Source organism: Lontra canadensis, unplaced genomic scaffold (assembly GCF_010015895.1).
Source record: "Lontra canadensis isolate GAN:19392208 unplaced genomic scaffold, GSC_riverotter_1.0 scaffold146, whole genome shotgun sequence".
Classification (NCBI taxonomy): domain Eukaryota; kingdom Metazoa; phylum Chordata; class Mammalia; order Carnivora; family Mustelidae; genus Lontra; species Lontra canadensis.
The window spans coordinates 2099828-2115040 of NW_022631140.1; the positions used below are offsets into that span (position 1 = coordinate 2099828).

At 55.4% G+C, this 15213-nt stretch overlaps 1 protein-coding gene across 1 annotated transcript in view; it reads right to left on the reverse strand.

Annotated features, from left to right (window-relative positions):
• SCNN1B (sodium channel epithelial 1 subunit beta) overlaps positions 1–15213 on the reverse strand; it is a 58124-nt gene that overhangs the window by 6781 nt on the left and 36130 nt on the right. Inside the window, exons 2-6 of the mRNA XM_032843977.1 lie at positions 14545–14863; positions 12223–12499; positions 9811–10001; positions 2675–2778; positions 31–194 (exon numbers count right to left, since the gene is read on the reverse strand). Of these exons, the coding sequence (XP_032699868.1) occupies positions 31–194; positions 2675–2778; positions 9811–10001; positions 12223–12499; positions 14545–14855 (1047 nt within the window). The 5' untranslated portion in view covers positions 14856–14863. The remainder of the gene's footprint in view (positions 1–30; positions 195–2674; positions 2779–9810; positions 10002–12222; positions 12500–14544; positions 14864–15213) is intronic.

Consider the following 15213-nt stretch of genomic DNA (forward strand, 5'->3'; position numbering starts at 1 on the left):
GCTCAGGCTGCGCTCAGGCAACAGCCATACCACCAGCACCCCGATGGATGTCTCTGTCCCTGACATGGCGTAGATGCCCTCGTCTTTGATGAAGGGGTAGGACCTCTGCTCGTGGAGCAGCAGCCGGGCACCGGCCGTGGACGTGAGGAAGGGCACATAGTCCTCTTGGCCTATATCCAGGATCAGCTTCAGACCTGTGGGAAGGTGAGGCCGAGGGCTGCCTGAATTCGCTCCCCATCACCCACCTGTCCAGGCCTTCTCCCGACCCTGCCAAGGAGACCTCTACAGCCCCCTAGAAAGCTGGTTCTGCCTTGCGGAAATTGAGACTTCTTGCCTTCTCCAAGGCCCCCTTTCTAGATCAAGCCACCCTGGCTCCCCCCAGCTCCACAATCTCTTTTCCATGTGGCAGGGGAGCAGGACTGCCCTGCCCCACCTCAAATCACATCATTCTTCTCATTCAATCCCTGTTGGCTTCTAAGCTCCTTCCTGCTGCTGGGCCCTTGCTAATGCTGTTCCCTCAAGAATGCTGTTCCCTTCCTCTGGAATTATGTCCGCGCCTTCACCCTTCCCATAGAACCTCCTGCTCTTCCTTTGGATCTCAGCCCAAGTGTCGCTTCCTCCAGACGCCTTCCCTGACTACCAAGACTAGATCTCCTATCTTTGGAAATGTCCTCCCAAGCACGTCCCTCACTTATATGACTCTTTTATTGTCTGTCTTCCTTCCCTACTGGATGGCTCCCTTCTTTTTTAACATTTTTTTATTTTTTAAAACATTCTTTAAAGATTTTATTTATTTATTTGACAGCGATCATAAGTAGGCAGAGAGGCAGGCAGAGAGGAGGAAGCAGGCTCCCTGCTGAGCAGAGAGCCTGATGTGGGGCTCGATCCCAGGACCCTGAGATCATGACCTGAGCCGAAGGCAGAGGCTTTAACCCACTGAGCCACCCAGGGGCCCCGGATGGCTCCCTTCTTGAGGGCAGAGACTAGACCCCATATCTTATGTACCAGAGGGCTCTGCTGAGTGGCTAGGACAACAGGTTAGCGTTCACGTGCTACGTGCCGAGTGCTGGGCCAAACGCTATTCTGTACACAATCCCACTGGTGCTCCCAGGAGCAAAGGCATTACAATCCCCATGTTACAGGTGAGCAAACTGAGGCACAGAGAAGGGAAAGGGCTTGTTCAGGGTCACCCAGGGAAGAAGGGGCAGTGTTGAGGTTCTATCACAGGCAGCTGAGCTCCTTGGTCTGAATTGTCTGTCCCTGTGAAGCAAGTTGACCAGCACCACTGTGACACATGGTGATCTCGGGGGCACAGGGGCTGGGTGAGGGGCGGTCAGCATCCCCTCTGGGCCCCTCTTGACCAACAGCCCTGACACTTAGAATGACAGCCTGCCTCCCAGAGGCCGGGGAGGTCCAAGGCTGATGGGGTAGGGGAGGAAGGATCGCGGAAGCCCTCCTGAGGCCACCATGACTCTTTCCCCAGAAACGGGCCCACACAGTGGCCTCTATCATCAACCACTACTGGCTTCTGTTTACTCCTTCACCCCCTCTCTGTCTTGCTCAAGAACCGTGTCACAGTGAGACTCAGTAAGAGTACGGGCTCTGCCATGGCCCAGTTGTGTGTTCTTGGGCAAGTTCTTTAAGCCTTCAAAGACTATTCAGCATATACCAAGCACGTAGGGCTCGCCAGCCTCTGTGTTAAGTGGGCGATGGTAGTATGTCACAATGACTCTGTGAGGTGTACTTGTTGGGCTCTCCTGGGCTACCATGTACTGTCTTTGAACGGGGAAACCAGGGCTTCCGGAAGTTCAGTCTTGAGCTCAGGCTCACTGGGGGGATAGGGGGGTGGGGGTCAGTGGCGGGGCCGGGTTTCATCTGGGCCCAGGAGCTTGGGCTCTGATCCCTGAGCTGTACTTCTTCTGAATCCTTGCCTTGCTCAGCAGGGAAATGGGAGCACTGGTCCCTAGCCCAGACATTTACAGGAGTTCTGGGAGGGTGATAGAGGCGATTTTTGTTCTACCATTCATGGGCCCTGCTCCTGGGCTCCCAAGGGAAACTATAGTTTAACAGTCACCAAGGTCAAAATGACTCCTTCAAAACCTCGGAGGCTCTATTTCCTCCCCGGGCAGCCCACATTGTACATCTCCTCTGTTAAAACAAATAATCAAAAGGAGCATTCCAAACATAAGGGAAAAAAACAACAACAACAACAAAAAACAAAAACCAAACCCTGGTTCCCATAAAATTAAAGGCATATAGACTTGCACATACTAAAAACACAAGATAATGTCTATAACTTTCTGGAACGGCCTTGCTCATGATAATTTGTAACCCTTTATGTAAAAACCATATATAATCCCGCTCCAAACACTCCCTTCCCAGAGCACCCTCTTCCTGGTAAAGACTGTGTATCCGCAGCAGCTCTCCTAACTTGGGCTTGAATAAAACTCTTCCTTTCTTTCTAAAATTTTGAAAGGGTTTGTTCATTTTGCAGGGACAGTGGAACAGCTCTGTGCACACAGAAGAGACCCAACCGTGGCCGTCCCTCCATGGGCCACCTGCTGTCTCACCCCGGGCCTGCCCCTTAACAGCTCCTGGTCACTGGGTCTTTTAGCCCTGCGTGGTGGGGATTTCAAGCCCCCTGGCTCTGGCCCCAGGGTGAACCAAGACTTACCAAACTCAGCTCCGGGGTTGGCCGAAGGGAGAGCCTTCTCGGTCATGCCCCAGTTGAAGATGTAACAGTTGCCATAATCTGGGTGGAAGATGGACGTGAAGTTCCTAAAAGAAACACCATCAGCTGGAGAGCAGGGCCCACCCCAGCGGGTGCCTCCCTGACACCATCTGCTGTCCAGGACGCAGGGTGGAGGACAGAGGGTGGAGGGGAGTCCTGGAACCCAGCCAGGTGCGCTGCCCAAGCTGGGAACTCACACAGAGAGGGAAGTGGCTGACACGGTGGGTGGGAGAGGGGATGAATCAGGAGAGGGCACCCCAGAGGCTGAGGAAAGGCACAGCTTTATAAGAAGGAACGTGGGGACCCTACACAGGGTCCTCTCTCATGTCTGGAAATGTTTCCTAAAGAAGTAAGTCAACTACCACAAGAAACATTTCCAATAAAGATGCTCATGGCAGTAGTAATGGTATCCTGCAGTTTCAAAGAATTCAGTTTAAAAAAGGCTTTTTTGGATACAGAACATTTCAAACACAAAAAAGTCGAGACAGTGAAGTCCACCACCAGCTTCAGGAATCCTCACCGCAGAGCCACTAAGGAACCCTTCATCCCTACCCACCGTGCCCCATCTCCCTTCCATGTGGCTCTCAAGCAAACCTCAAACATCATGATTTTGTCTGTAAACATGTCCAGATGTACCTTGAAAAGTAAGAACTCTTTTAAAAATACTGTTAAATATAACTAACAAAAATTCCTTCATATCGTTAAATAATCAGTTTGAAGTTCTAATCGTCTCCTATGTGTCGATTTTTGTTTTTACAATTTTTAAATTGGGATTCAAATGAGGCTAACGTGATTGGTTCATGGGTCTTTCGAGTTTCTTCTAATCTATGGCTCCCTCCATCTGTTTTTTTTTTTTTTTTCTTTTCCTTGTCATATAGTTGTTAAAACAGTTCTGGTTTGACCCAGCTTATTCTTTGGAGAGGCAGTGAATGGATCAACATTTTGCATCCTGAATGAATGAATGGCTTTGGGCAACACCCACCAGTGGTGGCCAGTGCTATTCCTCTCCTGATGGACGAGCACAGGCTGCTGAGGAGGTGGCCTTGCCAGTAAAACATAAAAATCCTCCCCGAACAGGACCGAACATCTGTCTGTAACCCCCATCTACGGGAAATACTGGAGACAGGGGAACAGGTTCAAAGACACCAAGGAAAAGTCAACTTGTAAAATCCAGACCTTGGGGAAGGCAACAGGATAAATATCCCAGTTTCTTCAACAAACACCCTGTGAGAGAGGGAAAAGGGAGACAACCTACAGATGAACAGAAACTTTAAAGACTTGGGTTGCAACCACGACATGCTGCCTTTAGTTAGATCCTGACTCACACACAGAGACGAGCAAAAGGTAGGACATTGATGAGCGTGGACGTGACTGGATAGTTGATGGTATTGAGGAATTATTGTTAGTTTTCTTTTTTCAGGTGGGATAATTGCACTGTGGTTTGGTTTAAAAAAAAAAAAAGTCTTTCTCTCTTGCAGATACATTCTAAGCTTTTTACAGGTGAAAGACCCTGGAGTCTGGGCTTTGCTGCAGAATGGACAGGAGGGGGAAAGAGTAGCAGCTCTGGAATCAAGACGGTTCATCCCTGTAAGGTCATCATGCTCTGTTCTGTCTGCAGGTGTGTCCAAGGGTCTCTGTTAGGAATCGCTTCACGAATGTCTTTGCACGATTTTATTTTGTTTTTCTTGTCTTATTAAAAACAGGAAGGAAAGGGGCCTGATTGCAACATGGTCTTCTAAGCCCTGGATTTGGAAACCTTGACCGTGCAACTTTTAGGGGCCAGCCTGGGGCTGCATAGTTCTGCATGCATTTTCTCATTCGATCCCCAAAGTAATCCCATGGTGAGGTCAGCTGTTATTTGCCCCAATGTTCAGATTAGGACACCATTCCTTCCACCTGTGCCCCACAACCACTCCCCCAACCCCCAGCGCTGGCAGAACACAAGATGCATCCTGGGCAGGCTGCCACATCCAAGCTGGGAGCTGACCCTGGGCACATGTGAACGGCTTACTCCATGTCTGGCCTTTAGTGTCTTCAACAGTGAAAGGGAAATCAGGACAAAATCACATTTCTTCACTCCACAGGTGTTTACTGAGGCAGATGCTGGGTTGGGCACAACTGAGGTGAACAAGAGAGTCCTGCCCTGGACAGTCACCGTGTGGCGGGGGGACCCTGCATGGCGAGGGACTTGGAGCAGCGTTCTGTCCATGCTGCCCTTCCAGAATGTGCTTCTGGCTTGTCCGCCTCTCTCCATGGCTGAAGCTCCCCCTGCAACAGGGTTCAAGCCACCAGCGCCCGGCCCTGCTCGCCTCCTACAGGAGCCTCTGTCCTTCCCCTCTTGTTCTAATAGTAGTCTTTCTAGTAGTCTTGTTCTAGTTCTAGTCCTTTCCCTCTTGTTCCCCTCTTGTTCTGCATGGCGGTCAGGGCGATGGTTTGAACTGTGAATTGGAGAAGGGTACACTTCCACTGGGAGCCCTCCAGAGGCTCCTTGCAGTTCACAGAAGAAAACACCAAGGCCCTACCTACGCTGGTCTTCTCCTCCTTGTCTGTTACACTCCAGCAGCCCTCTGAGATGTTTCCAAATTCAAGGTCCCTGGGTGCCCGGAATATTTTCTGACCAGTTAGCCCAGTAAGTGGCTTCTCCTCATTCTTTGGGATTCACCTGCTCTGAGACCCACCCTCTTGCACTCTCCGGGCAAAGTCACTTCCCTCCCCAGTCACTGGATCATTTCTACCTGCTTATTCCCCGATAGCATGAGTCCAAATTGGAAATTATCTTCTTTATAGTTAACTGCTTATCAATGGCCTCCTGATTTAGAAGGTGAGCACAGGGAGGGCAGTTGTCTGTCTTGAAGGAGGAATCACATTGGGAGGCTAAGATCCCGGGCCTGGGAGCCAGCCTGTCTGGATTCCAGTTTCGGCTTTGTCACCGAATAACTGGTGAGCTTGGGCTCTCTGAGCCTCGCCGGTCCCACCTGTCACGCCGGGATAGTTAGCAGCTCCCGTCCCACAGGACCAAGGCGACGGCTGGATGGCGACCGCCTTGAAATACTCAGCAAGTGCTGGGTTACACACTCTGTCCTCAGAGCCTGGCCCGCACTAGACAGACACTCAGTAAATATTTGTTGGGTAAATTATAATATGGGATAAGTGGATCAACAGAGATAAGCTTGGAGGAGTGACACCTCATTCTCGCTGAGCTGAATGTGGGCGTGTGGGTCATGGAAGGGTTCTTGGAGGAGGGGAGGCCTGAGCTGAGACTTTTAAGGATGGCTGAGAGGTAGGCGAGCAGCCTCGGGGACAGAGAGGAGAAAGGGTACATCAGGCTGGCAGCATCGTGCGGGAGAAGGCCCAGAGGGAAGGAATAGCTCTGGGCGGGTACTAATGAGTCTCCTCTGCAGATGATCAGGGCTGTGGCCACAGGAGGAAGAGAGCATGGCAAACCGGCTGAAGCCGGGCACTGTTCTAGAAGGAGAGACCCCGCCCCAGGCATGTGGGGACACAGTGTTCCCAAGAAACCGTCTTGGACATCTGCGGCCCGGGAGCAGGCGGCCGCCACTCAGGGCGTGGCCAGATCCCCTCCTGCCCAGGGCTGTGCTCTCGGTCTCGCTGTGTGTGCCAACTCTCTGCTTGTTGACTGTGCCCTTTACCTCCCAGCACCCGCCGACTCTGGCTCCAGAGCCAGGCTTTTTCCCAAAACACCTTCCTGGGACAAGCGTAAGGCATGTGGCCCCAGACCGGCGCAAAACCTCCAGAAAAGACTGAGAGGCAGAGCATCCTGGCAGGAAGAAGTATAACAGCGGTGGTACTGTGTGGTAGGGGTTGGGAAAGGTTTCCCAGGGCGGAAGCTAGTTAGCCGGTCCCTGAAGCAGTAATAAGAAGCTGCTACTGGTGCATACATGCCTAGATCTCGGTTTCTAAATACCGTTCTCCAGGAGAAGGAAGCAGAGCTCCTTCAGCGAAACGGCAGCTTCTAGGGCTGAGGCACCATGAGGGGCCAGAAAGCAAGGAAATAGACAAAAAAAAAAAGAGAGAGAGAGAGAGAGAGAGACGGGGATGTTTCATTGAGACACAGGAGCCCAATGCAAGGCACTGCTACTATCCAAAGCCGGAAGAATTTGAGTAAGAAAATAAATAATGTGGGATGGGATCACAATGCAAATATATACGAGTCGGTAGCATGAAAGAGCAGGCCAGACGGAACTCTTCCCCACAGAAGAATTCCAAATAGTCTGTATTCCTGCCTCCAGGAGACCAGGAGCCAATTGCTCCTTTCTCCCTGTCACCCTATCTCCCCCACAGTGTGGGCTCCACTTCATGATTTGTTCCACGTGGAAGGGAAGGCGGCCCCCACCCCGTCCCTTAACCAAGTGAAAAAGGTCAATATCCTGGGGGGTGTCCCTCCTGGAGGAGGCTGTAATGAGGTGGGCACCTTACCTTTGTGCCGTTCTTCCCCCAAACCCATCTAATCTGTATAAACCCAAATCAAGGACCTTCTATAACACACCATCTATGTCCTTCCATCCCCACTATAGCCCTATGAGGCCATGTCACCATCCCCATTTTCCAGATGAGAATACTGAGGCCCAGAGGGGCCAAGAAACGTGCCCAGCAGCACACAGAGTGGGCATTCAAATCCAGGCACTGTGGCATCGGGGTCCTAATGTGGCTCCTTGTTCCCTAATTACAGCTGCTATTTCTTGAGCCTTTGTCACAGTCGAGGGAGAGAGGATGGAGTCAGAAGGACAGTGAGGAAGTGGAGACGTAGCGTTTGGAGCCCGGCGCTGGGAGGGCAGAGGGCGGTATGTGTCCTCTGGCACCACTCTGAGGCTGATTCAAGAAGGCAGGTGACAAAGAACAGGCTTAGGAGACGTGGGTAGGGAGGGCAGATGATGATCTGGTTTTCTGATGGCCCAGACTGCTGGCTCTGCCACTCACCAGCTGTGTGACCTCCAAGACGTTGCTTCACCTCTCTGGGCTGTGGTTGCCTCCTATAAAATGGGCTGACATAGGAGTACCTTTCTCATGGGCTTGTGGCCAAGGTTAAATTAATTTTACACCTGTGAAGGGCTAAGAATAGCATCTGACACAGCAGCAGGGCTCGATCCACATTAGCATTATTATTGGATAGTGAGTTCCTGATCAAATGTGGGTTTAATGACAGTAATAGCTATTATTTATTGAGGCCAGTGCTATTGAGGGCACATCACCTCATTTAATACTCAAAATACCCCCACTGAGTAGGCATGTCACTACCCCATTTCACAGAAGAGGAAAACCAAGACCCATCAAGTTTAAACTTGTTGAGGGTCATATGGCTTGTAAGGCAGAGCAGGGATCTGAACCCAGTGGTCTAACCACACAGCCCCACCTTGACCCCCTCACTAGAGCTAACCCCTGGCCACAGCCATACCACAGAAGTGGCACGGCTGACGCTGGGTGTTCTGCCTGCCCCAACACCATCTGTTCCCCCTTCTCTGCTAAAGCTCCTTCGCTTTTCTTTGGGGGACCCCCCGTTCCTCACTCTCCATCCCGGGGCCCCCATGGGAACTGCTCTGTGGTGCCAGGGCAGGAGCTGCCCAGGATGGAGCCATGCCTTGTACACAATGTAGGCCCCAGGGACCTGAGGGTAGAACGCAGTAGACCCTAATGGACCCCTCCCCTTCCTACCTCACCATCCTCCCAACAGCCAGGTCTCTCCTCACTGAGCAGAAGGGCCCCAGGCTTGAAGGCAGAGCCTGACCCCTCTCTGTAGCCGAGAGGGCAAAGGTGACCGCGCCAATATGACACGCTGGCCCACCGGCTACCTGCGGCCTTCTGGGAGGGCTGCCAGGAGTGGCTGACCACGGGCACGCTGAGCAAAGGCCACTGGCTGAGAGTGAGGGGTTGGCATCCAGCCAGCCAGCAGCCACCCACGCCGCCAGCAGGACGCCTCCTGTCACCAGGGACACTGGCCTGCTTTTTTCCGCCTGCGGGCCACACCTTTCTAGCTCACACCACGCGGCCGGGTGCGCAGATCTGGCGCCTCAGGGCTCCGGAGTCCCTGGCGCTGCCTGCGGAGTGCCTGCCCCTGTGTGTTTGGGGGGACAGAGGGTCCCCGTGGCATTCAGCAGACTCTCAGTAGAGCTTCCTGGAGGCTCATGGGTGGAGAGAGCATGCAGGGGTCAGGCACCAACCCCGGGAGGGTGACACCGGAAGCCTGTCACTCATGACATGTGGCAGGACTCCGTGGACTTCTCCAGGGGCCCGAAGTGCGAGGCTGTGGGGCCCGGACTAACAGGACACCGGCACGCATGGCCCCGCAGAGACCTGGTCACGAGGCCCTGGAGGCCACTTGGCCGAGGCAGCTCTGCCTGGGTGGAGACTTGGGCCCAGAGACACAGGGGCTCGGCGCGTCAGAGCAGGGGTGGTGAAGGGGGGGCACCTGGGGACCCGTTGCGAGAGCCGCAGGCTTTTGGGTGAAGGTTATTCTCCCTCTGCCCTCCTCTCAACCTTGGGGGGTTGTCGGGGATGCCGGCGAACACTCCCAGGGCCGGGTTCTAAGTGCTGAGCTGAGCCAACTCAGCTCTCGTCCCGCGAAGGCGAGGTGGGGGGACGGTCTGGGAGGAGAAGCGGGGCAGGAGGTGCTGGGTTGCCCGCCCAGGTCCCTCAGCCACTGGGTGTTGGAGGCCAACGGCTCATAGCTGGCCCCTCTGCAGCCCCCTTGCCTGGGACGTGAGGGGATGTCAGCCCATCCCCCACGAGGTACTGATGCGGCAGGGACAAAAGGCCAGCCCCGCGGGAGGACCGTCCTGTGTGGCTAATGCTCCTGATGCCCCAGGGATGGTGCCTCGATGTCACCTGGGACCACGGCCTCCCTGAGCTCTTTCCTCCTTCCTCATCCCGCTTTCCTTTACAGACATGTAAAGGAAATACAGATTCCCTCCTATGTCATGGACCCTCCACACATCCCCGTCTCAGGCTTTGCCTCCGGGAAATGCGACCAGAGACCCCGAGGCACAGGACACCGTGCTGGTTTGTGGCTGTGCCGGGCTGTGATGGGGCAGGGAGGGGTGTTGGGGGGCCGGGGCAGCTCTCACCTGTAGCTGCAGGGCTCGGACCCGAACAGGCAGGCCAGGATCAGCCGCTCGGCGGGGTAGCCCATCTCCGCCAGCTTGTGCGTGGGCACCTGCGAGAAGATGTTGGTGGCCTGCAGCTGGTACCACTCCGTCACGGCGTGGGTGGCGCTGGTGAAGTTCCGGAAAGTGCATGCGGTCCCGTTGAGGCTGCACTGCAGGGGCCAGGAGGGGTTCTGGTGGGCGCAGGCCGGCTGGCTGGGCCCCTGCCACCGTCCCCAAGGGCCAGCTGCCCCTCCCCTGGCGGCACCTTGGCGCGGGGGCAAGCGGCTGCAGAGCCAGTGGGGGACGTGTTCACACGCACACTCGCAGGGCTCGGGGGCTGTCCCCTCACACACGGCTGCGCGGTCACAGGGTCTCACACACTGTCGCCGGCCTCCCGTATACTAGCCTAATGCCTGAGCGAGTACGCACACGCACGTGCACACGCATACACACAGACACAGCCCACGTCCTGACATCCACAGCCCCACGATGTCACGGTCACAACCACACACTCATATCCAAACTTTTTCACCCGCCCACATACCTAGCTCACCCACAGTCATGCTCCTGTGGCCCACAGACAGACAGACACACCAGGACCCTCCATTTTCTTCTTTCCTGGCATCCTTGCAGACTTCCAGAGGCGTTCCTTGGGGGCCGTGAGGACCATGAAGGACTCAAGGGCTCAAGGCTCCCTCCGGCTCACCAGTGAAAGGACCTGGGCCTTGTCAGCCTGAGCCCTGTGAGGCGTGCAGGGCCCCCGTCCCCCTCACCACGGCCGGCCCAGCACAACGCCCAGGTCACTGTTGTAGACACAGCATGGATGCAGCCCCAGGACTCTGGCCTTGGCCACTCTGCCTCTATCGGCCCTCACAGCGGGCCTTTCTTCTGGAACCCAGGAGGCCAGAGGAGCTTCTCCACATTCTGAGAGTCCCCTCCCCAGGGCCTGCTGTGGGCACTGTCCTTGGGCCCATTCTTGGAGGTCTCCTCCTCTCTCCTTAGGGAGATGACGATAGTACTTGACACTCACTCTGTCCCGGACTGTGTTCTGAGGGCTTTCTATTACTGCATTCGATTTGTACAGTCACCCTACTCCATCATCGTGAGTAAACTGAGGCCAGCAGGACTCCTCCCACTACACATGGGCGTGTGTGCGCGCGCACGCGCACACACACACACACCCACACACCATGCACCACATGCACACACATAGGGCCTGAACCCGCGAGCTGGGGCAGCCAGTGGGAATAAGCCTGCTTCACAGACGAGGAGCAGGACGTGGGAAGCCAGGTAACAGCATCAAAAATTAGTAGGGCACAGGATCAGAGTTGGCGTGGGGACTCTGGAGCCTCTAACTGTTCGCTGGTTTTGCAGAGACATAGGGGGAGCCCTGACCCGGTAGAGGTCAGTGACCTCCTCCTGCGCAGTGTATGGCCACAGCCCGGGTTCCCAACCAAGGGTGACCATCTGAATCACCAGGGAGGCTGTTAATACAGATGCCTAGGCCCTTTCAGCCTCCCTGGGAGTGTGGGCCAGGGATCTGTCAGTTAGGGAGCTCCCTAGACTAAGAGGCACAGACAGGGAAGCTTCTAACCCCTGGCAGGCTGGCAGGCATCCCAGCAGCCCCGCCCAGGGCAGTTACGCTCTGGCACTGGACGGCACTGCGCTGCTGTGGGTTTTCACCTGCCCAATACTTATGCCCTTGTCTTTTGATAGTAAGACTTAATTCCTTCTTCAGGAAAGCACCCTTTTCTGCCTCACGGTGTCCACGTGGTAGAGGCTGACATCACCCCAGCTCCAGGGCGCATGACCTAGGACTGGCCAATCATGAGGGCGCATTCTCCAGCGCACAGTGATTGGTTGCAGAATGAGCATGTGACCCAATGAGTCCCTCCCAGGACTTCTGCTGGGGCCATTGGGAAACAGGAGTTCTGTTTCTCGGGGGAGAGTGCTGAGCTGATGGGGTGTATGTCTGGCATTGCCAAGACCCTCTGCATGGAGAGAGCCTGACAGAGAGTAAGGTCATTGGGGAGAAAAGCTGAACAAAAATAGAGAAAGGTAGTGTCCTGATGACAGCATTTGAATGCCTGGATCCAGCCATACCTGAACTCATTCTACCCCTCACTACATCAGCCAATGAATTCCTTGTTTTGCTTAAGCTAGTTTGACCTGGGTCAATAGCATCCAACAGTGTCTTGACTAACATACCAGCTCTTTCTATTAAAAAAAAAAAAATCAAAACTTTGTAAACATACAAAATGGGCACTGGCTTCCAGCCTTCCTTTCCCCAACCAGATTCCCCAACCAGACCCAGATTATTAAAGGAAAGAAACTCCCCTCAGCCTCCCTGAGTAGGGTCCGTTGCTCCATGTGTGCTTGGGGCCCACTTACTAGTCTCATGGCCACTTTGCACCCCTGGGCAGTGCAGGTCCTTCCTGGAGCTAGGCTGCTATCTGCTGAGCCATTGTGGACGTCCCCAAAGAGGTCAAGGACCACTGGGCGGTGGGGGTTCTGCTCGTCGATCAGAACCAGCGGCGTGTCATTCCAGATGGTGAAGTTCAGGGTCCTAGTGGCGTTGGCATAGCTCTGCTCCGGAGCTAGGATCCTCTCCAGGACTGCTTCCATGAGCTCATCCAGATCCTTCAGCAAATGCCTGACTTTAGAATACCTGGGTGGGGAGGGGGCCAGTCAGGGGGGCAAAGGCAGCTGAAGGGCAGCTGAGAACCACCCCAGTCTGGGCCCCCCCCCCCCAGCGCAGCTGCCAGCCACCATGTGTGAGGAGAGCGCTGCACCTAAGCCCCTGCCTCTCTCCCCACCACAGGTGACCGTGCCTCCTTCCACCCACCAGCTCACTTCTTCATCCACTGAGTATGCAGTGAGCGCCTACTAGGTACCAGGCATTGCGCAAAGCACAGAGGATAGGATAGCGAACAAGCCACATGCGTTCCCTTTCCTTTACGAAGTGCACACTGTAACGAGGAAGACGCCTAACAGCTCCTGGTTCCAACGCTCCAGCAGCGACTTTGGGAAGAAGAGGAAGCCTCAGGAGGGAGAAGGTGGTCGGGAGTGTGGGGCTGGGCTCCAGCAGCTTCTCTCGGCCCCCCAAAGCTCCCATCTTGGAAATGGTGACTGGTCAGTCTGGCAGAAATGTGTCCACCCACGGGCCGGTCAGCTCTGGCTGGAGGACAGCCTGCAGGAGTGAGTGTTAAAGCCTGGCCACAGACCCACGTCCTGCTACAAAGGGGTACAGCAGCCCGAGCTGACAGCGGCTTCAGCTGCGGACACCTCCTGTCCCCAGAGCATGAAAGCAGCCACCTTTGTGTACACAGCAAGAGGAGGGCTCAGGGAGGGCTGTGGGCTGTGGGGACGGGTGCTGCCAGGGTAGCCTGGATGTCCGGAGCTGCTGTTGAGCGAGGTGGGGCATGGCCTGAGGACTGGGTTCGAATCCCGACATGTCACTTGATATCTGCGTGACCTTGGGGCAAGTTAGCGTCTCCGTGGCTCTGCTCTCGTCTACAAGGTGGGGGGATGAAAATATTGACCCTGGAGGGCTGTCGGGAGGATTCGGTGAGGTGAGGTCTCTGCAGCATGGAGAACCGGATCAGGCCAGGCCAGTGTTGTCCTGCGCTGACTGCGGGCTCTCTGGAGAGGCCCCAGGGATTCACCCAAGCAGTCAGGAGCCCAATCACTAGAAAGAACGGACTTTCTGATCACTAGGCATGTAATCAGGAAGTATGAATTCCCTTCCAGGACCTTGTTTCAGGCAAGAATGTTCCCTGTGACTCAGCCACACTGGCCCTTCCTGCAGTTCCTTGAACGCACCAGACTGTCTCGTCCCAGGGCCTTGGCAGCCAACCTCCACTTGGGGCCACTCTGCGTCCCACCTAGCTGGTTTCTGCCCATACCTGGGGGTGCTCTCCTCTGGCTGACCCCCTGCCCCTCCTCAACCCCAATTAGGCCCGCTGCCTCGCCGTGTCCTGTTCATAGATAGGCCTTGCCATCACGTGGTTGCACAGTGGCAGCTCTGGAGTCAGATCTGGCCAGGGTTCCGATGCCACGGTTGTTCGCTGTGTGTCTCTGGGTAAGTTCCCTCACCTCTCTGAATCTCCAATTCCCGACCTATAAATCTATAAATTGGGGCTAACACAGTCGTGCCCACCCCTAGGGTGGTTGTGTGGATCAGAATTACATAAATCAACCAAAAAACAGTCCACACACCACCTGGCCGTTTATCAGCTTACAGCGCTGCCATCAGGAGTCGCATGCTCTACTGACCGAGCCAACCGGGCGCCCCTCTTTAAGCCTAGGAAGTTTATGAATTTTGAAAGGTACTTGCTGCAAACGGATGATGCAAACAGGGAAAGAAGGAGAAAAAGGAGGGAAGGGGAGGAAGGAAGGAGAGGAAAGGAAGATGGAGAGAAGGGAAGGAAGGAGAGAGAGAAGGGGGGAGAGGGAGGACGAGGGAGGGGGAGGCAGGAATGAGGAGGGAGAGAGATGGAAGGGGAGGCAGGGAGGGAGAGGCAGGAAGGGGGAGGGAGGGGGAGGGAAGGAGAGAAAGAAGGAGGAGGGAGGGAAGCAGGGAGAGTAGGAGAGGCAGGAGAGAGGGGGAGAGAGGAGAGAGATGGGGGAGGGGTGGGGAGGCAGGAATGAGGAGGGAGAGAGACAGAGGGGGCAGGCAGGGAGAGCCAGCCCCGCACTCCAGGGACCACCTACTGGAAGGGGCTGGCATTGCAGATGGTGACGGCGGGGAAGTCCATGGTCTTGAAGCCGAGGGAGAGGGACACGCTGACCTCCCAGCTCAGGTAGGTCCTGATGAAGACACCCCACTGCCAGCACACCAGGGAGGTGAAGAGCAGCGTGATGAGGAACCACACGGCCTTCTTCTTGGGCCCCTCGCAGATGATGCGCTTGGGGCCGTGGGTGTTGGTGTTGTTGCAGTACCACACCAGCAGCTCCTTGTACGAGTAGCCCGGGCCCTTCTGCAGCCGGTGCAGGCACTTTACCAGGCACTTCCTCACGAGCATCGTGGCGCCTGCACGGAGACACCGCAGCCAGATCCCGCGTCGGTCCTGCTGCCGTGGCCGCCCCATCCCGGTCCCCATCCCGGGCCAGAGCGGGGGCCCGGGGGGGGGGGCACATGGCACCAGCTGCTGGGCTTCTCATCCCGGACCTCCCACCCCCGCTTGCTCTCGGCTCCTTCCCCTTCCGCCGTTCCCCCATCTCCCTGTCCCTCCCTCCTTACCCCCTGCCCTCTCCCTTCCTCTCCCCCTTCCCCATCCCTCCTTCCCCTTCTTCCCTCCCTCTCCCCCTTCTCTCCCTCCCTCCCTTCCTACCATCTATCTTCCAACCATCCAACCAACCCCAAAACATTTATTGAATGCC